General features: G+C 42.5%; 2 protein-coding genes across 4 annotated transcripts in view; one reads left to right on the plus strand and one right to left on the minus strand.

The window, feature by feature from the left end:
• Window positions 1–18,314, plus strand: part of LOC122397988 (trehalase-like) — a 40,607-nt gene extending 22,293 nt beyond the window's left edge. The window contains exons 3-8 of one of the 2 annotated variants that reach the window (XM_043397534.1): window positions 691–1,431; window positions 6,485–7,267; window positions 7,366–7,499; window positions 8,269–8,822; window positions 9,283–9,541; window positions 9,677–12,953. In XM_043397534.1, the coding sequence (XP_043253469.1) occupies window positions 1,292–1,431; window positions 6,485–7,267; window positions 7,366–7,499; window positions 8,269–8,822; window positions 9,283–9,540 (1,869 nt within the window). In that variant the 5' untranslated portion in view covers window positions 691–1,291 and the 3' untranslated portion in view covers window position 9,541; window positions 9,677–12,953. Of the gene's footprint in view, window positions 1–690; window positions 1,432–6,484; window positions 7,268–7,365; window positions 7,500–8,268; window positions 8,823–9,282; window positions 9,542–9,676; window positions 12,954–14,169 lie in introns of those variants that run through there. The other variant, XM_043397533.1, reaches the window with a different exon arrangement.
• A 127-nt stretch (window positions 18,315–18,441) lies between these two features.
• LOC122397984 (leucine-rich repeats and immunoglobulin-like domains protein 3) lies at window positions 18,442–26,651 on the minus strand. Of its 2 annotated transcripts, none has more exons than XM_043397525.1 (14): window positions 26,176–26,651; window positions 24,963–25,034; window positions 24,708–24,851; window positions 24,488–24,625; window positions 24,266–24,406; window positions 23,899–24,186; window positions 23,520–23,663; window positions 23,221–23,459; window positions 23,004–23,150; window positions 22,605–22,922; window positions 21,758–22,039; window positions 21,393–21,668; window positions 20,028–20,327; window positions 18,442–19,955 (listed from the first exon to the last, which is right to left on the minus strand). In XM_043397525.1, the coding sequence occupies exons 1-14, from the start codon at window positions 26,415–26,417 to the stop codon at window positions 19,828–19,830; spliced, it is 2,859 nt and encodes a 952-aa protein (XP_043253460.1). In that variant the 5' UTR covers window positions 26,418–26,651; the 3' UTR covers window positions 18,442–19,827. The 2 variants fall into 2 exon arrangements, with proteins under 2 accessions (XP_043253460.1, XP_043253461.1); XM_043397526.1 differs by lacking the exon at window positions 26,176–26,651 and adding an exon at window positions 25,638–25,952.
• Between the last annotated feature and the right edge of the window lie 557 nt (window positions 26,652–27,208).

The following is a 27,208-nucleotide window of genomic DNA, read 5'->3' on the forward strand; positions in this document are numbered from 1 at the left end:
CCTTGAACTTGAAAAAACCACGCGATTCTAGCTTTTGTCGCGTTTCCGCGTAGTTGAAAGGAGCGGCGATCGCGAAGCTCGATCTCGTCGCTTTCGGAAGCTGTTGCGCAACCGGAGCGAATTAAATCCGTAACCCATCGATCCGTGTGATCGTCACGCGACCCACCGTTGTTGCTCTTTATTTTCGGTTCGTCACCGATCGTCTGCGCGATCAGACCCCGTGCCCGATTCGCGCCAAGAGAAAGAAGAAATTGTTGGCTCGTTAGTCGATCGAGTGCATCTGTTCGAACGCGTGTAGTTGCACGAGCGTCGAGAAACAAAATAAAAAGAAACAGATTCGCCTGAGCCAGCGGCAAAGACCAACGTTCCGTTCTACTGTTCGCATCTCTAAAGATTCCACCTGGCAAGGAAACCAGTTCCAAGATTTTCGCGATATTTATTTATTATCATCTGTACTATAGAAGTCTTTTATTTCAAGCGTTGAGTGTTAATTAAGAGTGTGTGCAAAAATTGACGTAAGTTTACACGCGACTGCCAGACGTTTTCTTCTACTGTTTGTGTCTGTAAAGATTGCATCTGACAAGGAGGCCTTTTCGAAATTTTTTGGAATATTTTGTCAATTCGAGTGTACAAGATTTGTTGTACAGTGTTGCAAATCCACTAATCGATCGGTAAAATTGTCTGTTGCAGGGAAGATGCGGCCTTGCACTTGGAGCTGAAACCGCCTCGCAGGCTGCGAAGAACGGCAGGTCCGCAACCTCAATCGATCACTAAAAAGTAAGGAAACCTCGAATATCGTCTCGCGTCTCGTCCTTTCCACGTTGCTAACGAACCAAAAAAAAAAACCACAGTACAAAAATAAGAAAAAAAGAAAGGAACAGAAGTGTACGAAAAAGCAGGCAGTCGAGAGATTGAATAGAAAGTGATAGATTTTGATTGAGGGAGTGGGGGAGAGAGAGAGAGTGGGCGATCGGGAAGGACGAAAGGAAAGAAACGATCGACGATCGTAGATCAAGAGGCGGAAAAGCTTAAACGAAAGGAAGAGGAATCGGCAGATAGAACGTACCTTTCGAAAAATTAAAGAACTGCTAAGAGACACGCTGTTCCGTCGGGTTTGAACGGAAAAATAATAGTCGAACCGTGGTGGGAACGCGATTCTTTTCGAAAGAAATAATAATAGAAAAGGCGAGGAAGGGCCATCGATCGTGTTCTTTGATTCGAGTAAACAGAGAACGGAGATAAAATCGCAAACGAGCGATCCTGTCGAGCTGAGATCGCTAATTACGAGAAAATGGCCCCTAGTTCCATGGCCTCTGTCTCGATGAATTGCCTGCTGAATGCTGCGTCGTTCCTCGCGTTCCTCGTCGTTCTTCAAAGTTGCGCTAGTGCGGACAAGGCGGCAGGCTTCGTAAAACCGCCTCCGTGCCCGAGGTAAGTACCAAAACACTGATCAAGTACGTCCTCAATCGCTGGCCTTTTATTTCGAGACGCGACCTCTTCGTCGTTTTCTATTTTTCTTGTATTTTAAACAAATTTTTGTTACCTGTTTTGACTCCCTCCTGTGTGCCCTTCTCGGTCCAATTTCTCTGAACGACGCAGGATCGAAGACTCTCTGGAGGATCTTTTGCGTCGCGATAAACACCACCACAGCTCCAGATTTTCTCCTTGATAAACATTCAAACGATTTCCTTAAACTATACCACTGATTGTGTTTCTATAGCGTTGGCAACAACGATTAAATACGCACGTGGGTATCTAATTTTATCTACTACCAAAAATAGAAATCTTTATATTGTCACCAGTATGCTACCATTGAATTGCTGGGACTTTCCCGATAAAAATGAGTACAAACACGACCATATTTCGATCACTTTGAGTTACGGCGTAAAACGTACCGCTTTTGAATTTTGGAAATTCTTCTACTCCCGAAATATGTCGTGTTTGGACTCATTTTCACCGGGAGAACGTCGTCGATCCATTGGTAGTGTTCTTATAAAAATATGAGAGAAGTATAAAAATGATTATTTTTGAAACGTCGTCCGTTGTGTGCATCCAATGTTTCCCGATTGATTCCTGGAATGAAATTGTCTGCTCCTTATGTGTCTCCGAACATGCTCGATTTTGTGACGTTCGTCGAGGAGTTTCTTTGTTCGTAAACGAATTTCTGGATCTACGCGACGAGGATAACAAAGCATCAGCGAACTCGTGTCGCGATAAGCGGCAACGCGTTGCGCAATCGGATGACTCGTGGAACGCGACAATTAAATTGTAAAATTGTACGGTTGCTTTAATCCTTCGCGCTTACGCCTAAGCAGGCGCGACGAACACTAAAACAACGAAGTCGTTGGTCCAAAAGAATCGTAAAATTTTTCAACTCTTGGCGTATCAAATGTTCGCCAAAAGCACGGATGCAAATATTGACACACGCTGTTTGGGTGTGTGTTTCTCAGGATGGAATTTAGATTCAGCGATCAGAATTTTCAGAAATGGTTATTTTACAATTCATCTAGATTTGTATCACACAAGGTAAAAAGGCGGAATTTTGTTGTGCAGTATCGTTCGACTGGAATAGTTTGTACAGTCCCGTGCAGTCAAAACAGCATGAAATCCCACGTGGCCGATAACAGCTGATCGAGTCACATCGGTTGTCACGGGACACGAGAGTCTCGCGACGTCCGGCGTCGTTGAGCGTCGCGTCATCGCCCTTAAAAATAGTTGGCGATTCCTTCAGAAGTGACCGTTAGATCGACCACGGTCCCGACGGAATTCTCTCCTACCGGAAATAGATCCCTGATCCACAGCCAATTCTTTCAAGTTTTTTTCCGCGAGCACGCGCCCCACTGACTCCATCGCGTTCCTTCGAGTCTAGATAGATAGATAGATCGATCGTCTATCACAACGTTTTCGCGTTTTAGAAAATTAGAATGAAATTTCGATAGTTGCATCGCTCTTGGAGAACTTTTAGAACGTCCTAGCTCGTGGAATTGCACCGCGCGGAGGAGCGATCTTCTCTCAACCGAGTCAGAGAAATGGCCTTAGCAATGAACTACGAAACGATGCACGCGTCGAGTTTTAAATTAACGTGTTCCGCAAGTCCAATGAACGTGACCTTAGCGCGCCGCGGCGCGCCAGAGAACGACGCAACGCGGGACGACGCGATAGATCTCCAGTCGCGATCGGATCGAGACGCCGAAACGCCGAATCGCCGATCCTCGAAGCGCGCGAAAACGCATTTGAATTAGATCCACCGCCGAGAACACACCGGTATGCAAAATATCGGTACTTTTGTCGGTTTTTCTATTCCACTACGATCCTCAAGATTCGTTTAAGTAGACCTCAAATCGATACTATTTCCTTACCGCGTAATTCTTCCTAAGCTCATTTTTATTTCGCGTAAAACGATTGTAAAACCGGCAATTCGAAAATAAGTCTCGACTCTAATTCGCACGTCGCGATAATCTCTTATCAGAGAGACAGCAATAAAGATCGGAAGCGTGAGTAAATATGAAACCTGTTAAGCGGGAATTTCCATTGGGCGTCAATTTATTAGGTAATTCTACACTTTGCTAACCACTTTTCCTACACTGGCTCCCGATAACGTGGCTTAACTTAAAACTCAAGAGAGTTCTGATTGGCGATAAACCGAGTCTCTTTCAGGAACGTTTTTTAAATCATCGCAGGACAGTATTCCTACTTCTATTTATGATTTCCCCAAGGAATTAGATTTTATTTCTATCATCCAGTTACCCTGGATTCTGGATTCTGGATTCTGGATTCTTCATCCCTGGTTTAGAAAAAAAATATCTATAGCTCGGAGAGATCGATACGATTTTTCCCCAATCTATCGTTGAAGCGTAAAATTGAGATGCACTCGTTGAAGTACATTCTGCATCTCAATTGTTCAAAGGAATTTCAAGACGGTTCGATCCCCTAGAGGATCCTGAAACTAGGTCGCGTAGTAGAGCAACGAGCGTCGTTCGATGTTCGTCCTCGTTTCGCGAATCAAACTATCGTTAGGGCGGGAAACGACGACGCAGATGGCTACGGTTGCGACGTCGTTCGCTTCAATTCGCGTTTCCTCTTTCTCGAAACGAGTCTCGAGCCGCGGGACCAAGTGCGCCGCGAGTCGCTGTAACGGATATCTAGATTGCTCGCGACAAATATTAGGCGGATTAAGGGGATAGCGCGTTCGTCGGTGGCGCGATAAGGATGTCTCCAGCAACCTGGAGCCTAGTCTCGCGTGTCTCGACGACGAACACCGATAAAAATACCGATTCTAGCTGGACAAAATTATCAGATCGTTCATATCTTCTCGTAACAGCTAATTCTTGCGTACAACGGCGTGCATATTAAATAAATTCTAATTTCGAAGGAACCTGTAATCGTTTTCCTATCTACTGATGTATAGAAATCTATTCCTTAGTTAAATTTTTATCTATTCGATTGCGACGTTCTTGACTGCTCGAAAGTTTTCGAAGGACGCCAGGCATCGTAAATGCATTTCCATTTCCGCGACAACGTTGCTTACAGAACCATGAAATTAGCAATCGTGCAGATAACCGGTAAAAACCGGTAATTACATCGATATCGAGCTTTTCGACGAAAGTCGCAGGTGAAATGCGTTCTGTTTTCATTATATTTTTTACACAAACGCACAGGTCAATATTGACTTCGTTATATGTTTTTAATAGCGTCTGATATCGATTTATTCGTGATTTTACAAAAATTATTGATCAACGCCATCTGATTTCTGTTCACATTTTTTTGTCGGATTATCGCGCTGCCTGACACGACCAAAGCATTATTTCCGAACGTAAAAATGTTATTCCCCAGTTTTTACGAGCAATTCTCCCACAGTCGTTTATCGTTTGTTACGACATTTCGGTTTATTGTAGGACGTTGTCGTCAGACACAATCGTATAATTATAAAAATGAGAATCAAACGATGTTCTCTTCTCTTCGAAAGTTTAACACGAGTTCAACAAATTTTTCTGGCCGATGGTAAAATAATTTGTTTTCTAAAATTCTGATCGAGCGAAGTTATAAAATTCCAGATGCTCTTTGCGCGACGAAAATTGATAATCTGGCGATCGACAACGAATAGCGAATTCGTCGGTGGCAACGGTAACAATCGCGGGAACTTTGTTTTCAAGGCCAGAGCTACGCGAATCCGAGGTTTCGCGCGTTGTCGCGGATCTCTCCGATAAAGACGGAAACACATTACTGCCGCTTAGCGCACGTGACTCGCGAAAACACGCGTAGAAAACGCACGAGCATCGTGTGACGTCGTGAAACATTTCCATTTCAAATCGCTCTCGACCCTTGACCCGCTCGATGCCTAAAATACGAATGTCAGAACTTGGAAAAAGTGCAAGAACATTCGAACGAGTCTGACGTTAACGTAAGCATAAAAATTACTAATTGCTTCATCCGCGGTGACTCTCCGCGCATATAAATACGACGCTGAGTCGTCTCTTCGAAAGAAAATTTTCTACAAACGTTCCTCAAACCAGGACTTCGTATCATCGATGATAATAATAAAAAACGTAATAACCGGAGTTGAGTAACCTGCATCTTACCAGAGTATAGAGTTATGAAAATAAATTGCACGAACAATAATATACTCTAGGAAATTACGTGAACGTAAGGAGATCCTGGTATTGAATAAAGAAACTTATTTATAGTTTAAATATCTTCCCATGCTTGCTGGTCGGGTATTCCTATCTCCATGATTGCAAGGTTTCGTGTTGCGCAACACTTTTATGATTCTTTCATCATTTGTATCTCATGATTCACGATTGATCGCTCGCGAATAGAATAATGTTTTCATCGAAAAATCGGTGGCACGTGAGGCAGCCAGCCGATCTGCATCGTCACGTGACGTTGCGTATTACGCGGGGTTTGATACGAACGCGTTTCCAAGGAATTTGAAAACAAATGGAAACTCGTGTTCGCGTTTCTCAGGGCGGCGTGAGTTCGCATGGCGTGACAATAATGTGTTTCCGCCTTAAAGGACGTGCGTGATCTCAAAGCGCATAGAAAGAATAAGATCGCCTCATGGACGATACTCGTCTCCAATGACGATAGTTCAATGGTTCAATGGAGACTTGTATTTTAAATACCACGATCTATTCTCTTTGTATTCTTAAACTGCACTTACCATCGGTGACTATCGTTTTGATCGTTCGATGCTAAAATAATATAATCTTTGCTCCAAGTATCAGATAATTAAAACGATTGTACGGTCACCGAATCGGTTCTTTTCGTAGTTCATAAATACGAAAAGTATTTGGTGCTATTTAAAAAAAAACACAAGACGATACTTCTCTCGAGACGAGTTCGTTGAACGGACCAACGCATTTCGCGCACGGCGAGAATCCTTTTTTTCTCATCCTCGTCCTTGGAAATCGGTAAACGAGCAAAGACGAAACAGATTTGGTAACGAGACGAGCAGAAACCGTAGAGATCGTGTGTGGCTTTGCAGCGACGTTTACTGTCACGGCGACCTCCTGCACACGATACAAATGGCGTCGATCTACAAGGACTCGAAGACCTTCGTGGACATGAAGATGAAGTTTTCGCCGAACGAGACGCTGGCGATGTTCCGGGAGTTTATGGAACAGGTCGACCAGATGCCCAGCCGGCACCAGATCGAGCAATTCGTGAACCGAGCCTTCGATCCCGAGGGATCGGAGTTCGAGGATTGGGACCCGGCGGACTGGACCATGCATCCCAAGTTCCTGAACAGGATCGCGGACGAGAATCTTCGGAGGTTCGCCTCGGATCTGAATCAAATCTGGAAGATGCTCGGTAGAAAGATGAAGAACGACGTGAAGATCAACGAGGATCGATACTCCATCATTTACGTGCCTCATCCCGTGATCGTACCCGGCGGTCGATTCCGTGAGTTCTATTATTGGGATTCGTACTGGATCATCAAGGGGTTGCTTCTGTCGGAGATGTACACCACCGTGAAGGGGATGCTGACCAACTTCGTGTCGCTGGTGGACAAAATCGGCTTGATACCGAACGGTGGTAGGATCTACTACACCATGAGATCCCATCCCCCGTTGTTGATCCCCATGGTCGAGGAGTATCTGAAAACGACCCAAGATTACAAGTGGCTGGAGGACAATTTTCATTTGCTCGAGAAGGAGTTCGACTTCTGGATGACCAATCGAACGGTCGAGGTCGATATGGACGGGACGAAGTACACCCTGGCTAGATACTACGAGGAATCCATGGGCCCGCGACCCGAGTCCTACAAGTAAGAAACCAAAGACTACGAAACGGTCTCGAAATTTTCTTATTTATTTTCTCTCATCGCGATTCGATCGTTTCTGACGGGACAATTTTCTCGACTAGAGAGGATTATCTGACGAGCCAAAACTTCCGCACGAACGAGGAAAAGGAGAACTACTACGCGGAGCTGAAGACCGCCGCCGAGTCGGGCTGGGATTTTTCCAGTCGTTGGTTCATACTCAATGGCACGAACAAAGGTAATGTTCTGTGCTTAACGGTCACCCGAAACCCATTAACCATTAGTAGAAATTCAGTAAGCATTTTTGGTCACGTCGAATAGCAAACGATCGACCCTAAGTAGAAATAACGAGCAATGGACAGACGTGACAGTCGTACTCGTTTGATGAATCAGTACATAAATTATCAATGAAATCGGTTACTTTTGAGCTCTTTCTTTTACTTTTATTTTGAACGAAACGACACTAGTTTCGAGTCCTAAAAATTGGGAAATATAGCTATGAGAGTAATGTACGGTTAACTTGTCTAAGATTTGGTAGAAAGTCAGGTGGATACAGGATGCTGAGTCGAGTCTGAGGAAAGTTAATCGTCCATTATTTTACTCTTTCGCGTACGAGAATAAAAATCGTTCGATTCGCGGCTCGCGTGACCGCGGCGCCGCGGGACTAATTTTCTAAAACGTTGTTAAACAAAGCGCTTGCGCGCGCCTCGAGAAACTGTGTCGGCAATTATTGTGCCACGCGTTCCGTATTATCCGCGATATCTGCGTCGAGATATCTCGATCGGCCCGTCCAAGGTTTCCCAGGTGAAAGCGGGGCTGCTCGGGCTCTCGCGATCGCGAAAATAAAGCGTGTCGATCGCCCTTCGAGCACGCCAGACGATCGAGGAATATCGTGTCTGTTTCGTCGTGGTCACAGTGGTCGCGTACATACGTTTGGTCGAAATCGTGTCGCTCGCCGCGCGTAACGGAGCCACTCGGAACACCGACTCTAGCGAGTTCTTCTTTAGGTAACCTGACGAACTTGAAAACGAGATACATTATCCCCGTCGATTTGAACGCGATCATATATCGGAATGCGCAGCTGCTGGCCAAGTACAGCCAGAGGATGGGCATCGAAAGCAAGGCTGTCTATTACCGGAAAAGAGCCGACGAATGGAAGAGAGCGGTGACCGCCGTGCTGTGGCACGACGAAGTCGGCGCCTGGCTCGACTACGACATATTGAACGACATCAAGAGAGACTATTTCTATCCAACGAACATTCTGCCGCTGTGGACGTTCTGCTACGACCTCGACAAGAGGGAGGAGTACGTGGCGAAGGTGCTCAAGTATCTCGAGAAGAATCAGATCATGTTGAATCCGGGCGGCATACCGGCCACGCGCGAACACTCCGGTGAACAGTGGGACTACCCGAACGCGTGGCCACCGTTGCAGTACTTCGTCATCATGTCGCTGGACTACACGAACGACCCGTGGGCCCAGAGACTCGCCTACGAGATCGGCCAGAGATGGGTCCGTAGCAACTACAAGGCGTTCAACGAGACCCAAGCCATGTTCGAGAAGGTAATCTCTCACCTGAGCGGGAGCTGTACCAGTCATAAGTATCGCGAGCATCGAGAACGAAGAAAAAGAATCGCAAACTGACGTCCGTTTGCAGATCAGAGCCTCCCTTTCGCAACGATCGAATGTTCATTCCTCGTTCGCTATGCGGGGAATAACAGTGCGGAACGTTGGAAATTTATTCTGAATCTCTGATCAGTCGTACTTGATCGAGTATGTTATAAGCACGACTTGGAAGTCGATTATGTATTTTAATCGAAAGCAGAAAATAAGTTTCGATGCTTATGACCGGTATTGGTACGTTCTGTATTGCTAATCGCTAGGGATGGGATCCAGTTTGATACGTGTTCAAGGTTCGCTTTGTAAATTTGCTCGATAGTCCAGTTGCTCCCAACCTAGCGATCAGGGGTTCGTCTGCTGAAAAAGCAGAAGAACGAACGAACGTTTCGATTTTGGTTCGCAGTACGACGCGACGATGTCGGGCGGCCATGGTGGCGGTGGCGAGTACGAGGTCCAACTTGGCTTCGGCTGGACGAACGGGATCATCATGGACTTGCTGGGCAAGTACGGTGATAGGATGACGGCCGAGGATCATTTCGTGTACGACGACGTCGTCGAGAGCGCCTCGGCGCCGCCGCCGGTAGTCGTGTCGACGGCTGGCCAGGTGATGACTGGCATTCTAGCCGTCATTATATCGCTGGCTGCAGGATTCATAGGGTGAGGTGAGTGTCTTCAAAATCTCTGCTCTGGAGAGTACATGAGAACAAGAATCCAACGGAAAGAACGATTCAACGAGTTATTATTTCTTCCAGTATATGTAAAAATTGCTAACTGTATCTTTCTGGTTTCTGTTTCAGATATCCTTCTTCTGGTCTAACGCATCTAGGGGAATATGTTTGCCAGAGCAAAGTATTATCGGTAGAGTTGTGTGTTGTCGGGTGTAATAGACGCGTTCTCCGTCGGTTCGAAGGCAGGGTTCGTTCTTCCTTTGCTTTCGCGTAGCTCGACGAGCGACAAGGAACGAGAAGGACGAACTGATCGAACGGGAGGACGAAACGAAAGCGAGTGCGGGCACTGGCAGCTCTCGAGATTCATTCGGACTCTTCCGCGATAGATACTGGAACGAAAGGGTCGAACGAACTCGAACGTAATTTTAATTCTTGCCGAGGACGCGGTCGAAGCGTCACGGGGGTCGTAGAAGCGACGATTTATTCTATTGTTAATTTTATTTATCCGCCATATTGGGGGGAGGAGAAATATATTAATTCGGTGAGGTGTTGCTAGTTTGCAACGGGAAGCTAGAATAAATAAATATTAAGTGTTACAGGAAGTAGAGGTAGATAATTATAAACTAGGAAATCGCCAAAGGTTGAAACGGTACGAGTTTACTATACATTTTACAACTGTCGTCCAACCGTATCGACGATAGTTTTATAGATCGTTATACGAAAAATCGTTGCGTCTGTGACCCCTACGACTCCGGCTTAACAAGTTCGCTTGGACCGTTTGGAGAGTACCAAAAGGTAGTTTAGTGATTTCGAGGATACGGAGAGACACGTGATTCGTGGACCAACGCGTAATATGTATATGATTAATATAAGGTTTTCCGGAAGAAGGAACTTGCTTGCTCGATCTATGATGGAGCAAGCGTTTCACGCTGCGTTAGTTGCAGGATTTCTCGTCCAAGAACACGCGACTTCGATGTGCCTTGTTTAACATTCCCTGTTTGACCGTGTCTCTCCGATCGTCGCCTGTTGCGCGACCCACGCAGGATCGATTCGATCGTTCGCGCGTCGAACGAGACGATTTCTATTACTTAACCATTCCATTACGCGCGCACCAGTCGCGAATGATTATTCTGTGATTTTCGAGGGACCTTGCATCGCTGGTCGAGAACACGTTCCTACGATACCAATCTGCCCGCCAGGCTCGATTATTTTCCCACTGACGTTCTCGTATTAGTTATCGATGAGATAATACCGTGTGCTAGACGTTTACGATTAATAGTGAACGATATAGATATAGGCGAAAGAGTAGCGACGATATGACTATTGACGTCTGACGATCGTTTTGCGAGAGAATTTTCTTGCGCGCCGATTTTTAGCCATAATCGTTAGTATTATTAGAGTAGCTTCTGTCGTGATAACGCAGGGAAAGGGTGTGCAATATTACGGGGTGGATTTCGTAGCTAAAAATTGAGAATACCTAAGTGCCTTTGTCTCGAACGAAGTTCAGATATTTATTTTTGAACGGTCCATCCTGTATATTAGACAATTATTCGGGAAAGAGAGATATCCAAGTTTCGAATTATTTTTTTAAGAAGGGTGGAAGTAAGTGCTACCCCTAAGTGCAGCGCACCGTTTCAGAGGCCTCGATGGACGATTAGTAAACTCTGTTAACCCTCTGGGTGATTTGGAGGCCCGTGAGCATTGAACCAATCAGTGCAATTCGTGCCTCGTACGATTTTTTAGCATCGAAAGGGCTGAAAACTAAATATTGAACAAAAATCAAACAAGAAAATCTTCAAATAAATCAAACTTGTTCGTATAATTCTAAATAGGCATTCCAGTATCAGTATTTCGCTATACAAATAAGGTTAATTTTATTGAAAAACTGTTGCGTTGCTTTTCCAACGAATACATTAAACAACATATCCGGAACATGGATCGTTCGAATTCGAATTTTAGTGTCCATATAATGAAATATTATCTTTAGCTCTAGTTCGGAGGAGAGAACCAGCGTCGACGTCGAATAACAAGCAAAGCACTATTCGTCGAGCTTATACTTAAGACGACGGTTAAAATTCGAAGCTGGTACAGAATGGGAGGACGAAAATGTGGCGTTTTGGAAGAGCCACGCGCACGCAGGTACAAAACGATCGCTCGAAATGTTGGATCGAGAAGAGTAGTGGATCTATCTAGTCAGATCTAGACACGTTAGCTAAGTGTGTTTACATCGCGTATAGAAAGTGCGGTGTATAGAAACCTGAGAACCGCCAAAGTTGCTACTCCTCGATTCTCAGATAGAATCGAGATTCCACGAAACGACGGAAAGGATTATACACGAAAAATCGTCCACGAGTTCTTTAATTGTAGCGAGCAAGAATCGTCCTCGTTACGGTTTGTTATATATTTATTAGAACGTGTATCGTTTCGACGCGTCGTATTAACGATAGAGCGAAAATAAAGTTTTATCGTAAATGTAGGAAGAAGCGATTTTGTTAATTTATTCGTTATTTCCGTGGAGACTCGCGATCGATGGAGAAATTTCGAGCAGGATAAATCATTGGATAGGACAGATGCCACGAAGAGGCGAAGGATAGGCTTTTCCCTGATTAATATATACCAGCATGCTTCCTTTCACGTTTGCCCCCCTGTGTGGTGACTTTTAAATAAAGTGAATAAATCAGAATATCTGTACCCAGCCAGTTCCCTCAAGATCTGTCACGAGTTCGAGATTTGTCCTTTTCCTGGCATAATACACAAAGCTTTCCTTTCCAAAAGGTTTGGTAAGTCCTCTGTGTGCAGCATGGATCGTAATACCCCGTATCGTTTGTCGGTTTCAGACCTGGGCAAATGCTATTCAAAATAATACACTTATTTGTAATAACAGTGTTTACATTGAGAAATAAGATGGCGTTGTTTTACACCAAGTAATTTTATATAAAAAAAAATGCCTAGGTCTGTGTCCCAGGATCCCTGTATCATCCTTACATGAGACGCAATATTAGGCGAAATTTTATTCGAACGAAACCAACGTATAGCGATTCATTCGAAAAATGAAACATTTCGTGAACCGCGAAACTCGAAATTTCAGTGTCATTTCATTTCATCTTCCACGATTCATCGTGCGACGCACGAGAACGTAACAAACTCCAATAACCTCCGCATACTTCTCAAATAATAATCAGTCGTAGAAATAGGCTGGTAACCAACTTTGTTTCTCTTTTTAAATTATTTGTCTCCCTTACGGCGGAGTCAAGGTTTCTTCTGGTTCCGTCGTGTTCGTCTTGAGTCGACGACGCGTTCTCATGAACACGGAATAGCAACACGCTTCTTTTATCTGGTGGTCGTATCTGTCGAGTAAACAAACGCAGCTCGATTTTCTTAAAACGAAGCGGCCCAGCGATCGCTCCGGAGACCGATCGATCCAGAGCGCTATCTGGTGAGACGCGATGGAAGCTGAGACCGGAAACGCGTCGTTCCACTCGACGACGAACGCGAGATCCACTGCTCGTCTTCCTCCGATCGAATCGGGGAATCGGTATTACGAATATCGCTATTTTTAGATAGTCATTTTGTCACTTTTAAAGAAACTGGAAACACTGTTAAATTTTACAAGGTTCGAAGAACAAACAGTAATATCAACGATATTAAAAGTAAAAGTGAAAATTCAGAATTACCCTGATGTCACTTGTCTGTGTAAGTTTCGTAAGCTTCTATTTTAGAGTATTTCTGTTTGTAGTACCGACGAAGACTTTTGAATTGATTTCGAACGTCGACGATTCGTGTATACGTTCAGAAGTGGGCGTGACAGGAACACGTCGTTCAAAAGCATTTGACGCGAGTTCTCGCAAAGTGCTGATCTCAAGGATGCACTCGTTCCGTGGCTAGCGTTATTAAGCGTGTAACTCGTGGCCTATCTGCTTCGAATTTCGGTGAAACTTTGTGAACGAAATCTTAAAGAATGGAGTATACTCTGAACCGTTTAAAATGAAGTCGATATCTTCGTTGCATTACATAGTATATAGTGACAAGTTGATACGTGGCAGATTGGTATCGTCCACCCATAATTCTCCAAGAATTTCAACGCTGCGTTCCGACTGAAACGCAGATGGTTCGGAAAGGAAGGTTACCGATGGTAATCTATGACCAATCGGTTAATGGAGTAGCAGGGAATTGCTCTTGGCGAGTAATCAAGATGATGAAAATTAAAATCGAGAGTTTGAGGCATACGTTCCGTGACCGTGGTACGATTGAATATCCGTTACATAAGCGACATAAGAATTTCAGTGGTTTTGAAATCGTGCAAAGGGAGGGTAAACAGATTTATTTATATTCCCAAGTATAAAGGATGTTTGAGTTGGCTTAAGACGCGTTTTGGGGGGGAGTTTACATTTCTAGAACTAAGAAAAAGCAAGGGGTAAACGAGGACAACCACTATGAAAGTGTAAATTGTTCATTAAGCTTGCCACCGTGCTTCAAAACACCACGTTACCACGTTGACTGCTAATTTTCCATATCCAAGTTCTCATTAGTTATAAAGAAACGCAATTTTAAAGGAAACCATTGGTCAGTCAACGTGTTAGACTATCTTGATTGATCTCGAACTATTCATTTACGGTTTGCAGAATGGTGGTGTACAAGAGGAGGCATTACTACGTCCCCGGGCCGTCTACGATGCCGAACAAGAGGAAAGTGATATCGCCGAACAGCAACCTCTACCGGAAGAGGATCGCGTACACCGAGCTCAGGGACATGAACAACGATTGACGACCGCTGGTCAGCTAAAGAACCGATTCGTAAACCGATTCTGAAGCGAAAAGAGCACGTGAACTTAGTTAGAGCAAGGAAGAAAATAGAAACGAGAATACCCGAGCGCCGCGAGAAAGTCGAGCGACGCCAGGACCTCGGCGAGGACCTCGATTTCTGGCATAGCTAAAAAAAACAGGTACGCAACGCGACAAGCGGGGAAGAGAATAGCTTTCGGTCCGTCTCGTCGAAGGCTAAAGAGCTCGTTTGCACGGTCTTGCGCGAGGTGCAAGCTCCGGATCTCACGTAGGTGGCGCCACTGAGCGCGGCAAACCCTCGAACGAGAAGAAAAGGACGCTCACCGATGTTGCGTTTCCGTTCCTTCGCGCGCAAAATGTCTGTTAGAAAGATTCTCGAACGACAATAGGGAGTAGCTGCTACTGGAATCCCAGACACCTCTGCACCCGCGATAGCTGTAATTCGAAATTCGAGAATCGCGTTCCTAGCACGATCGAGCGAAGCAATTCGAAACGGAACACAAGGCGCGAGCTGGCTGCTATTTCAGCATCGAACGTTTTAGCTTCTTTTTCTACTTGCGTCCAAAGGCACCACTGTTCCTGAATTTCCTTGCTTACACCCTCCTACCCACCCCCCATTGTACCACTTGCTCCTGGATCTTCGGCCTAACGAATTTTGGTTTCGCGATCGTTGTAAAAACTAATTCTTCGAATCGGAGAAATAATTAGAAAGGATTCGCGCGATGCGTAGTCGACGCGCTAAGTAAAAATAGAAAACAGACAATAAAGTAATTGGAAGTGACGAGCACCGATGGACGTTGGCACGGAACGAGTCTGCGCGCGTGCAGAAAACAGACCAGAATTAAACGAAACGTTGCGTTCCACGTAAATTGTTTATAGCGTAAGGGTTTCTGCGTGTGGACTGCGTAGGAGAGGGAGGCGTCGGGGCACCCTCGGAGCGTTTGTCGCCGTCTGAATAGAAAATCGAGCGAGAAAGGAACTCGCCCTCCCGCGATCAGTTTTGTACGAGACGTCGACGTGAAATATACCAATCGTAAACGTTCCGTGACTTAGCTTCTTTCAAAACCCAGCAATCCATCCAACCGTTCTATCCCCCGCGACTGCAATAGATAAGTTTAGATAATCGATAATCGAGTCACGATACTACAGATTAAATTAACGACATGTTGTATTTTTACTAATATCTTTGTAAGGGAATCCGTTTATCGTTCGTCCTTCATCCTTGTTTCGAACGGAATTAGGGATAGCCGACGATCGTCACTCTGTTTCTCTTTCTCTCCGCGTATTTCATTGTTTAACGTTTCGAAATCGCTTGTTCCCGATCGACGACCACCGAGGCTATTCTACTTAATTTCTATCGCCATGACAAAGCACGAGAAAGAATATAATCGTTTAGATTATCATTGGGTCGACCTTTCGTCGATCGTTGGCTTATCAGAACGTACGAACGAGCCATAAATGTCGTTCGAATTGCAACGAACGAAGATTCACTCGATGATTCGAGCAAACGAAGAACAAGTTGCGTGAGATTCTCGTTCGTCCGATTTGCCCAGCGTAAATTTCGAGTGTAGCTTCGTTCGTAGGTGACGACGCTATGTATAGAAGAAACGTGAGCTACTACGGGAGAGCTCCCGAAATCGCCCCCCGAGTTCCCTTTGTAAATAGTTTCACTTTTTACATTTGTTCTCTTCGAAGCTGACGCGCACAGTACGAACAGTACGTGTCGTTGTATTATTACGTTCCTTTATTCATTTCTCCCCCACTCCTAGTTCCTTACGTTGTCACAAACGTATCGATCAGGGCTGGGACTATTTGAATATTTTATAGGTATTCGAATACTACGGATAAACTGAATATCATTGTTCGAGTAACGAGAAATTTATATATTCGCGCTATTTAAATAACGAGGATACTGGTGTATTTAAATATTACGTATTATCAGATGATTCTGGTCACCTATACGGATGAACCGTTGTGTGAGTGAATTCGGTGGATCCTCGAGGGATCATCGATAAGCCAGTGGTTCTTAACCCTTTTTTCAAAAGACAGCCCTTTTCGACAGGGACTCGAAGCCATTTACAGATGTATTATAGCGAAATAGCTATCATTTTAAAACACTGATAGGGTACAGTAATATTTTTGTACGCAACAATAATTCCCAATACAAATTCGCACATTCTACGACCCACTTGGGGGGGGCCACAGGTTAAGAACCACTGCAATAAGCTGTATGTATATAAACTACTGTTGGACAAAATGAAGTTTTCTCGATCAAAGAGCCTCTTTACGTCCAACTTTGACAAACGTATAAGTGCAATTGTATATAAATGTGTACAAATACGACAGACCATTTATGTATAGTAGGACACAATATCGAGGGGTGTAAATACATTAGTCTTTCTCTAGAAAAAGAGAAATGTATAAAATATCGTGAGTGGAAATAAAGTTTAAAACAGAACGATGAAAGCGACGAATTTGATTTACAATTCACGCGACGTTATTTAAGTGAAATTATAGATCTCCAAGATGTTTGGTCAGCGCACAAAATATTCGAATACGAAAAAAAATTCGACGAGTCTCTAGCCCTAGTTTGGTAAAAAATAAAATAAAATGCGCAAAATCGATGGAAATGCCTCTTCGTTGCGTTTAATCATCGATCGTTAAGTTCAAAGGAATTGTATCGCGTTTTGCGGCAAACTCCGTGTTTCGAATGTTAGGCAAATCGATTGATAAATTTTCGTTGTGTATATATATAATTTTAATATGAAAAGCAAACATCCGGGATATTTACGCGTCGTAAATTAAATGCGTATATAGTATACGTGATTAACCGTGTATTTAAAAAATATTATGATACGCAGGCGTGTCATCCGAATGTTTTTAGAGAACTTACAAAGTAAATTTCTTTTCTATGTATATGTATCTGTAATTGTATATTTTAACGAAGAATGCTCGTTTGGTAAATAAAGGATAAAAGAAAATTGTGGTCAGGGGGATTGTGGCGTCCACGATAGACGGGTAGGTGGAAATGAATACAACGTTGTTCAGATGGATTATATTACTTGTATTTGTTTACAATACCATGTAACAACAAGGAAAAATACTGAATTAAACGGGGATACCTTATTTGGTGTATCACACACGGGCACGAGCTGATTAACGTTTTTCGCGATAGATCCTCTATTTATTGGCAATACGATTTAATACTTATCATTGGTAAGTCTGCACGATCGTTTTCGTCGTTCGACCAAACACCTCACGCCGAGCTGTCTCGTAACGCTGGATTTCGTGTTCTTGAAAACGAAACGACGCGGATATCCCCGAAAGATGATTTCTACGCGAATTAGAAAAACGAAAGATGGCGTCGATTACCACTCGCGTCGCTTAAAACGTTTGCACACGGTGGAACATGAAAATTGTTTTTTAACAGCGTATAGAAAATTGTAACTTTTCGTGAACATAGTAATTTTAGACCCTGGTAGACGTAGAGAGAATTGAGTCTTTCGGGATCAGTCGATGTTGTAACGCTTTTGAGTTTTGAAATTCAATCGGAAATCGAACTGTTCATTGAAAGATCCAGCGTGCCTGTACAGTATTGAAGCGTTTTCGGTTCGTTTTGTGCTCAAGCAAATAATTCATAGTGGCAGTATTTGGTAACCGCTTTCAAATACGAATTTCACGCCGCCCTTCGGTTCTTTCGAAGTACAAGGTCTAGAAAAATATATAGATGTATATGCGAAGTGTAATTTCTTTTTTTTTTGAACGCCGCTCGAATTGTCATTTGTTTCTCTCAGTCGTAAATTCTGATCACGATCGTCGCCGAGCAGTGAAACGTTCCCCAGGCTCGAAAGATTTGTGCTTCCCCGTTCAATGTTCGACACGCGACACGTATTCACCTATATGCACGGGGCAAAAATATCACAAATTAATTCGAAAGTCACAGAAATAATATCCGTTACAGAACAAAAAAAAAAAAAAAAAAAAGTCTTACGATACAGCGATTGTCGCTCTATCGGTCGCTTAACGATTAAGTGTAACTCCGTTACGTCAACTAGTCGGTACATACACTGAAAAAACCTTGTATCTTCTTCTATATCTAGGAGTTCGCGGGGACAGTACGAAAACACGACGAGACACGAGAATTTACCATCGAAACGTGCGATCGTTCCTCTCAATTTTTTTTTTTCTTTTTGTTGGAACGAAATCGCAAATGAAAACGAACTTATCGGATACGGTACGTCTTCGCTTCTTGCACGAATCTGCTAACACGTTCGTTACTACCATTCAGTCGGGAAAACCGTCCACCACAGCGTGTATGCTTTTAATTATGTATTTCGAATACGGTGGTAACGAACTTGTTAAAAATCAACCAGTCTCTACATGAAATCTGCCGGTTCCGGTTTGATCGCAAGAAGGGAAGAGATACCACGCAAACGCCTCGATGTATCAATTCTCGATCGAGCGGTGAAACGCCCGCGAAATGACCAAGGATATTAATACGCTATATCTCGCAAAACACGAGCGTTATATACTTAAAAGTTTAGTAAATATAATACTAAAAAAGGGGAAAGTCGTTGATAGAAGCGGATAATATAGTTAGGCGCGTATTTTAAATTAGGCAGGCATCGATACGCCTATCGGTAAAAATGAGCAATCGTCGTCGACGAATTAAAATTACCACGGAGCACTCGTCTATGATGGCGTTAATAAACCGGTCTACGAATAAAGAATAAAGGGGGGGAAGACAAATCGCGAAGTGTCTATTACCAGCACTTTGGTGCAAAACAAATGTACATATGTATATATACACACGTGTATGTATGTGTACGTGTTCGATGAATATGTATAATAACGTGTAACGCGGAGGGCATACGTGTGCCTACGTGTTTCTCTTTTTTTTTTTTCGTTCCTCCTTCTCCTCGCTTCTTTCAGACATCGTCGTTATAAATATAACCGTCTAATAGTTTACGTAATCCTAAAATAAATATCTATCACAAAAGACTGGTCTATATAATAATAAGTGGCTCTTGCGTCTTACGGTATATCCCGATGTCATCGTACACCAAGTAAAAATCACGACGTAATCGCCTTAATCCTAAATATTTACAAATCATACGTAATTTAGTACTTTCGTGTTCGCGCTGCTCGTCGCGGCGCTGCGGTCTCGCGACACTTCGCCCCGATAATAAATACGACAAATGAGACGCGTGCTTGTCTTCGCTATCACTTGTACTTACCGATAGTCGTGCGGGTACGCGATAGAATGAATTATAAGTATGGTAATAAATACTTTGCTGCACAATGACCGTGAAATCGTTCGGTTAGTCGATTACGTAATCGTCCGAACATAACGACGGGATCGTCGGTTGTGCCTGTTTGACATACTGCGATCAGTAGCGGCGATCATACTTTGAACCCTTCCGTGTCGTAGGAAAGTAATTCGTAAACACTGGTTGTGAGAAACGCGACGGATTATACAGCTTGCTCTCGAGATCTCTTTTAAACTGCACAGTCGTCGTTCACGCGAACATGCCGTTCATGGTTCGTGTATCGTAACAGGGGAGCACCGACGTTCATAGCCCCGGTAGTTTCTTCTTCGTTGGTCACGGAACACGTAACGATCTCCTCTGATAGAAAAATAACAGAGGAATTATATACGTTTGCATCGAAGCAAGACAGAATGTAAAATTCTTACGTACCAGGTAAACATAATTGTAACTGATCGTTACTAGGATTGGTACTGTCGCCTGTACCACTGTCTTTGCTGTGCTGCGAACTCGTTTCCAAGTATAAATGTGTCTGCGTGTCCGGCAGTGCGGTCACAACGGCCGTCGATGGTTGTGCGTTTCCATTTTGCACCACCACGTTCAAACGTCTTCTGGTTTTATAGATTATAACCACCCACACTATGGACGTACCAACGGCGCAACATACTACGGTGATTATTATTAAACCCAGTATGTCGTCTTCGCTCACCGCGGCAGGACTAGAAGTAGGAGCTGCAAAGCAAATTTTCGTAAATTTAGTCGATGCATTATTAATTCAAACTAGCATTAATCAGAGTCGCAAATAAATTGCACAGAGTATTCGGCCACACTTGGGAAAAATATTAATTTTTCGACAAAATTGAAACATTTCAAATCGTTCTAGAAAAATTATTTTTGGTTGCAAGGGTCAATTACAATCATTTTTGGTGGACAGACATACCCCCGAAATCCTAACCACTTTCGAGAAAAAAATTCGAGTAGGTGTGAAATTTTTCGACAAAATTAAAAAATTTCAAATCAATTTGGAAAAATTATTTTTAGTTGCAGGGGTCTATTACAATCATTTTTGGTGAATACACATACCCCCGAAATCCTAACCACTTTCGAGAAAAAAATTCGAGTATGTGTGAAATTTTTCGACAAAATTAAAAAATTTCAAATCGTTTTGAAAAAATTATTCTTGGTTGCGTGGGTCAATTACAATAATTTTTGGTGAACAGACATAACCCCGAAATCCTAACCACTTCCGAGAAAAAAATTCGAGTAGGTGTGAAATTTTTCGACAAAATTAAAAAATTTCAAATCGTTTTGAAAAAATTATTCTTGGTTGCGGGGGTCAATTTCAATCATTTTTGGTGAATAGACATACCCCCGAAATCCTAACCACTTCCGAGAAAAAAATTCGAGTAGGTGTGAATTTTTTCGACAAAATTAAAAATTTTCAAATCGTTCTGGAAAAATTATTTTTGGTTGCGGGGATCTATTACAATCATTTTTGGTAAACAGACATACCCCCGAAATCCTAACCACTTTCGAGAAAAAAATTCTTTACCGAAAATATACTAGGTGGCTAAAAATGTTTCCCCGGAATTTCACCGGATTTTTAAAAAATCATAACTTCTGGACGGATCAAAGGATTTAAAGAATCAAAATTCAAACAAGCGTATTAATGGAGCTCTAGAGCCCCAGAAAAATGGATCAGGAATGGCCAAACACCCTGTATATTGACCAGAGGATACCCAAATTTCATCCGATTTAGCATCGACTCTATTATAACTCGCAAAACACTCCTATTACCTGGTTTCACCGTGAGATGAGACGCACCAACGACGCTGCCCAAAGAATTGCTCATTTCGCATTCGTAATTTCCCGCGTCGCTAATTATGGTGTTGACGATGATCAGTAATTGGTCCTCGGCAGTAAAGAAATGGCGCTCGGTGGCCTGCAGAGGATTTCCGTTTTTGCGCCAGGATAACTTCGGTCTGGGCATACCGCTAGCCATGCACTCCAACACGATCGAACCGCCGACCATGATTTCTTTATTCTCCATCGGTTTCACGAACGACGGTGTTTCTTTGCGTGGAAGAAAAAAAAAGACAGGTTACACGCGAAGGTTGTAAGTATCGTAACGCCAAAACTGATAAAAGTTTACGGATATTCACCTAATATGGTGAGCGTGGCGTTCGCGACAATAAGGCCGGCCAGATTTTGCGCGGTGCAAGAATAAACGCCGCTATCGGCAGTTTTTACATCCACGATGAATAATACATCGTCGGTCGGCATCATGTGCATTCTTCTCTCTCTCGCCGCTGGGAAGTCGTTACCTCCGTCTTTCTGCCACGCTATTTGCGGCGACGGTTGCCCTTCTGCGGAGCATTCGAGGCGAGCAGTGCTCCCAGCGGTTACGCGTATGTCGTGCGGAATTTTCGAGAACGACGGATAAACTGCAAAAGAAAGATATTAACATCACCGCGGCTCGTTTCCCTTTCACGCGTCGTTGGGGAGAAACGACGACGACCAACGAAGAGTCGTTAACTCCCACAAAAGAGGACACATTAAGCCCTAATCCTACGACTCTGGCTCGCATACCAAGTTTTAATAACTGTTAAGGCCTTTAACTAAATTTATTAACGGTACGTAAAATGTCGCCGGTACATGAATTTATTACAAACTTCATGCATGTTCGTAACTTTGTATGTAGCGTTAAGTCGCACGAACTAAGTCAACTTCTACGGTCGACGTGTCGCTCAAACTGGAGAAACATAAACAGCAGTGGGGATGATTCATTTTCTCTGATCGGGTGCTAAAGGTCTGAACCATGAATTATTGTAAATCAACTTTTTTAGCTCGCGTTGTCGCGTGATTAACGTGACGCAGGACTTGCTAAAGTAAGCTGCAAGTTCAGAAGTTTTTTAACCACAATTTAATAATCAACAGTTTGCAATTCATTGATTCCGTTCGCCTGTCCGTGATAAGTACAGTCGTGTGACGAGTTCAATGAGTACTCACTTAAAATGCTTATCTTCGCCTTCGTGGAATACGTTGTTCCGTATGTGTTCGTGACCATACATTGATACTTTCCAGCGTTTGCGTGCGTGACGTTCGTGAGGTGTAAAACCGACGATGCCTCCGTTACGCCGCTGCTTTCCATAGAGTCTGTATTTATTTGCAAATTGCCACTTTCTATTTCAACGTTATCGTGCTTCCACGTAAAATGTAACGGCGCGTTGGCGGTGCTCGTTGCGCGACAAGTCAATGTCACTTTGTCCCCTTTAATGCCCATCTGACTCTTGGGTTCCTCGATGATTCTTGGTTTTGGATATTCGTCTATGCCAATATAAGATATTTTTTTAAATTTAAACGAATAAAAGTAGTTTTAGAGTTCACGGTTTAAAATGTCGTACTAACCACACGTAAAATTTTTGTGATGCAGTTGCGTCAACGACATACCCTGCAACCATTGCGGATATCCACAGTATACTTCCGCGTCGCTGTATCTGTGCTCTCGTAACCACATACTTAACCACTGTAATCCACAGTCGCAAACCAGGGCTCCTGTGATTAAAAATGGTAAGCGTTAAATTATTATCGAAGATTTCTTATTTTCATCTCTTCTGATACGTACTCGAGTTCATTCTGAGTTTAACCAGACTGGTCATCGAAACAAACGCATTTTCCTGAATGCTTGTTACATCGTTACCAGTCAGATCTAGTTCGGTTACCCTGCTCAATCCGGTAAATGCTTTCTTATTCACCGATTTTATTCTATTGTGCGCTAGTCCCAATTTCCATAAATGTCCCAGTAGACTGAAAGCGCCATTGGGATCTTCCACCATGTACGAAATTTTATTAAAGTCGAGTTCCCTTGAACAAAAACGATTGTAAGAAACTAACTCATTCTCACGAGTTTTTATATATACGTACAGTATTTGTAAATTAGGCGTTGAACTGAACGCGCCATTTGAAATGTATGCTATTTGGTTGTGATCCATTTTGAGTTTTTCTAACTTTTCTAAAAATTCGAAAGTACCCCGTTCTATGGAAGTTATTCCGTTGTGCGATAGATCCCTGTAAATGAATTAAAAATTATACTCGAACGCTATATTTGGTTAACCCATTCGAGACCGACATATTACAAGACGCGATAGGTGCCAACATTTTTTGCAGGTCTGTTTTAACCCAGATGCTATGTCGTCGCAATGAGATAGATGTTACATGATCCACACGTCGAATTATCGATCTCGAATGCGTTAACATTATAAAACTGATCACCGTTATTATTATTAGTAATAATAATACTAACAATTCTACGATTTCTTTGCACAACTCCCATGCTTGCGTCTCGATCGTTTTTATTCGATTGTGCGACAACGTTAATTTCTGTAAACCGTCTAATCCAAACAGACCTCCCTTCCTCACTTTACTAAGTAAATTATAGTCAAGTTGCAGGATTGTTAAATTTTTTAGCGGCCAGAACGCGCCATCGTCCAACAACTCGATTTTGTTTCTCTTTAAGCGTAATTCTTTAAGATTTTTTAAACCCTTAAGACTAAGTCCTTGGATCATCTGCAACTCGTTTTTATTTATTTCCCTATAAAATAAACATTAATTTTTTTATTTGTACATTTGCGGAAAAAAGGGTGAACATTATGATACAAATAAATCCTCACAGTATTCGTAATTTTGTTAAATTTGTGAAGAGATCTTTCAATTGAGTCAGCTGATTTTTATTTAAACGTAATTCTTCTAACGATGTTAAATTATCCAAACTCCCGTTTTCTATTACTTTTATTTGATTCATATTTAAGTTCCTGCAAAAAATATTTACGGTCGTACAAATTGTTTGGAAAGATCATATATATATATACAATGTATAAAAATGATCTACATACAAATGTGTAAGACAATTAGGAACAAGAAAGGATCCATGTTTTATCGTGCTTATTTTATTCCCACTGATGTCCAAACTTTGAAGCTGCTGTAAGCTCAACAATGCACTTCCATTTATATCACTGATCAAGTTATGAGCTCTGCAAATAAATAAATATTGTTTACATGGAAAGAAAATTGATTTCCCTTTTACGGTATGGAGCAACAAAGCGGTATACTTACAATGCAAGATGAGTCAAATTTCTCACAAAGGACAAATCTGGCACCTGAGTCAATTGGTTCTTATTTACTTTAAGTCCTTGTAAATAGGTATGTTCTGATAGCATGATTGTAAAGTTATCTCCAAATTTATTGGAGCTAAGGTCCCTACAAGTATCATTGCTTTTATTTGTTTCCATAATACAAAATTACACAGCAGTGTTATACTTTTTTATATAAACTGCCATTAAATATAGAAGTGCTGCAAAAGATACTTACAATTCTTTGAGCTTAGTTAAATGTAACAGTGCATCAAATTCCAAACTAGCTATATTATTCTCTTTTAGTTCTCTGTAAAGTGAAAACAACATTGTTAACATTGACTTACTTGTTTTAATATTTGCATTTATTTTTTTATTATTACTAAAAGATATTTCTATTTTATATAACATATTTTTATCTATTCCTCTTTCTCACAGGAAAATTGCAGAATGTAATTCTATTGAACTTCAGTGCCTAGAAACACAGGCATGCAGCAGATACAAGTTGCACTAAAACCTTAAAGGTAAGGTTTTCTTCATCCAGATCTTGTTCTCCTTGACTCTAGGCTTTATAAAGTGACAATAGTCTGCTCCCATGCATATTGCCTTATATGGTCAAGAATTCCTGCTAATGTATATGTAACTAGGAGACTATCATTCTCATTTCACCATTTACAGAATGGAAAACAAATTTTTTACATATGCCATGTTACTTCAGTCACATTAATTTCATACACGCTTAAAACAAAATTTAAAAAAATATATCACACAAAAGAAAATAAGTGCATGCATGCTGATACCACCTTCCATGCAGAAGATTCACTCTCATGGAATGCAAATTATTAGTCTGGCATTAATTGACTCGTTAATTAAATATCTGTTAATATATTATAACAATGAATTATACACTGACCAATCGTTTTTCTTTCAATTGTTTACTGAACAGTTCGCTGGTAAAACATTCCGAATAAAATTTAAATCGAAGTAGTAATTGTTTATAAGTTACCAAACAAAATTGCTACATAATTTCTAAACAACGTAGAAGCGCGCGGAGGAATCGGTGAAAAATAACGTTCGTTTCCTGCTCGATAAAACGAATAATGTTATCGCGTTTAATAACACAATGTTTCTGTTACAAATTCCTGTACACTATCTTATCTGCGTTAGATCGTGTTACAATAAATATGCGTAGCTCGATGATTCGTCGCGCGTATGCAAAGGCGTCGTACGATAGTGCAGAAACGAGGGAAAAAGAAGGGAAAAAAAGCAATAATCGTGTAAGTTTAACGTAACGATCGGTACGAAGCGAACGAGTGGGAAAAAAAACAAACACCGCGTGAGAATTAAACGCATCGAAGGGTTTTATGTCGGATAATCCGCGCAAGACGGCGTGGCACCGTCCCCTCGATGCTCGTTCTTGATAATAGGATAACGAGCGATTATTTACTCACAAGATCTCTGTCCATGGTGGTAGACCGCTGGGTGCTCCGATCAATTGTAAGCTACTGCAGTCGACCACATTCCCAAGGCACGCACACTCGACGGGACACTGATTATCCTTCGTACCATACGATATCGAGTCGGCACTTGTAGGGTTCGATGGGATCGCGCATAACATCGATAATAAAACGGCCGTCCATTTGCGCTTCCACTCGAAACGACGTACGGGAAATACTCGTCCCGAGCTCGACATCGTACGCGCCGTCGTATCGTCACCGTTTTTCAAAACTTATTTCGTAATTGTACGTTGAGCATCGTCGACGGTTTTCCCCATAGCGATTCCGTAGGACGAGCACACCGCGCCTCGCGAAATCATCACCATAATAACGAAAATGCCCACACCTCTTATCGGCTGAAAACAAACTCGTTGTCTCTCAAAAACGCTCCGGCCCACACACCATGATGACGCCTACGGACCGATGCGAGACTCCCTGACTGATGATTGCGCGAGACCATTCTCTCTCTCTCCCTATTTACACAACATTCCAACCTTCGTGTTACTAGAAATCAACCTCTGCCCTAGTGACATTTTATTCCTCGTCGAGTCAGGGCCGGTTGAACAGCTCACGGCACCCTGGGCAACGTCGTACATGATTGGACTTACCAATCACGTTCGTTCGTAATAACTTCTTTCGTCAGAGATCTGGTCCTAAAATAATCGCTACTTCGTTTCATCGTTGCGTTAGGATGTCGTTCTAAACTTAGTAGATATCCAATGAGTTGCGTTGGAGTTAATAGAGTCTTTTTGTTAAAATGAGGCAGCAAGTTATACTAATTCGTTTGACGGGTTATATGTTATGCATCCTTGCTACAGTACGTTCCATAAGTTGCATGTAAATAGAACTCATCGCGAGACCAAAGTTTCATTGGTTCCCTGGCCCAGGAATGTATCGTTGATATAAATTCCAAAATAATCGTAATAATATTATATTTACGAATTGAGCTCATCTAGGAGCAATTAAAAATTACGCAACCTCGTGTAAT

This window comes from Colletes gigas, unplaced genomic scaffold (assembly GCF_013123115.1).
Source record: "Colletes gigas isolate AHSC1104 unplaced genomic scaffold, ASM1312311v1 Colletes_gigas_Sc00010, whole genome shotgun sequence".
Classification (NCBI taxonomy): Eukaryota; Metazoa; Arthropoda; class Insecta; order Hymenoptera; family Colletidae; genus Colletes; species Colletes gigas.

Bases quoted from the DNA above. Each gene is read 5' to 3' on its own strand.
- LOC122397984 (XM_043397525.1), bottom strand. From the start codon at position 26,417: ATGTCGAGCTCGGGACGAGTATTTCCCGTACGTCGTTTCGAGTGGAAG. The intron at 24,407-24,487 runs GTATGTAGATCA...TATTTTTTGCAG, and splicing joins CCTAATTGTCTTACACATTT to GAACTTAAATATGAATCAAA. The intron at 19,956-20,027 runs GTACGTAAGAAT...TTTTTCTATCAG, and splicing joins GTTACAATTATGTTTACCTG to AGGAGATCGTTACGTGTTCC.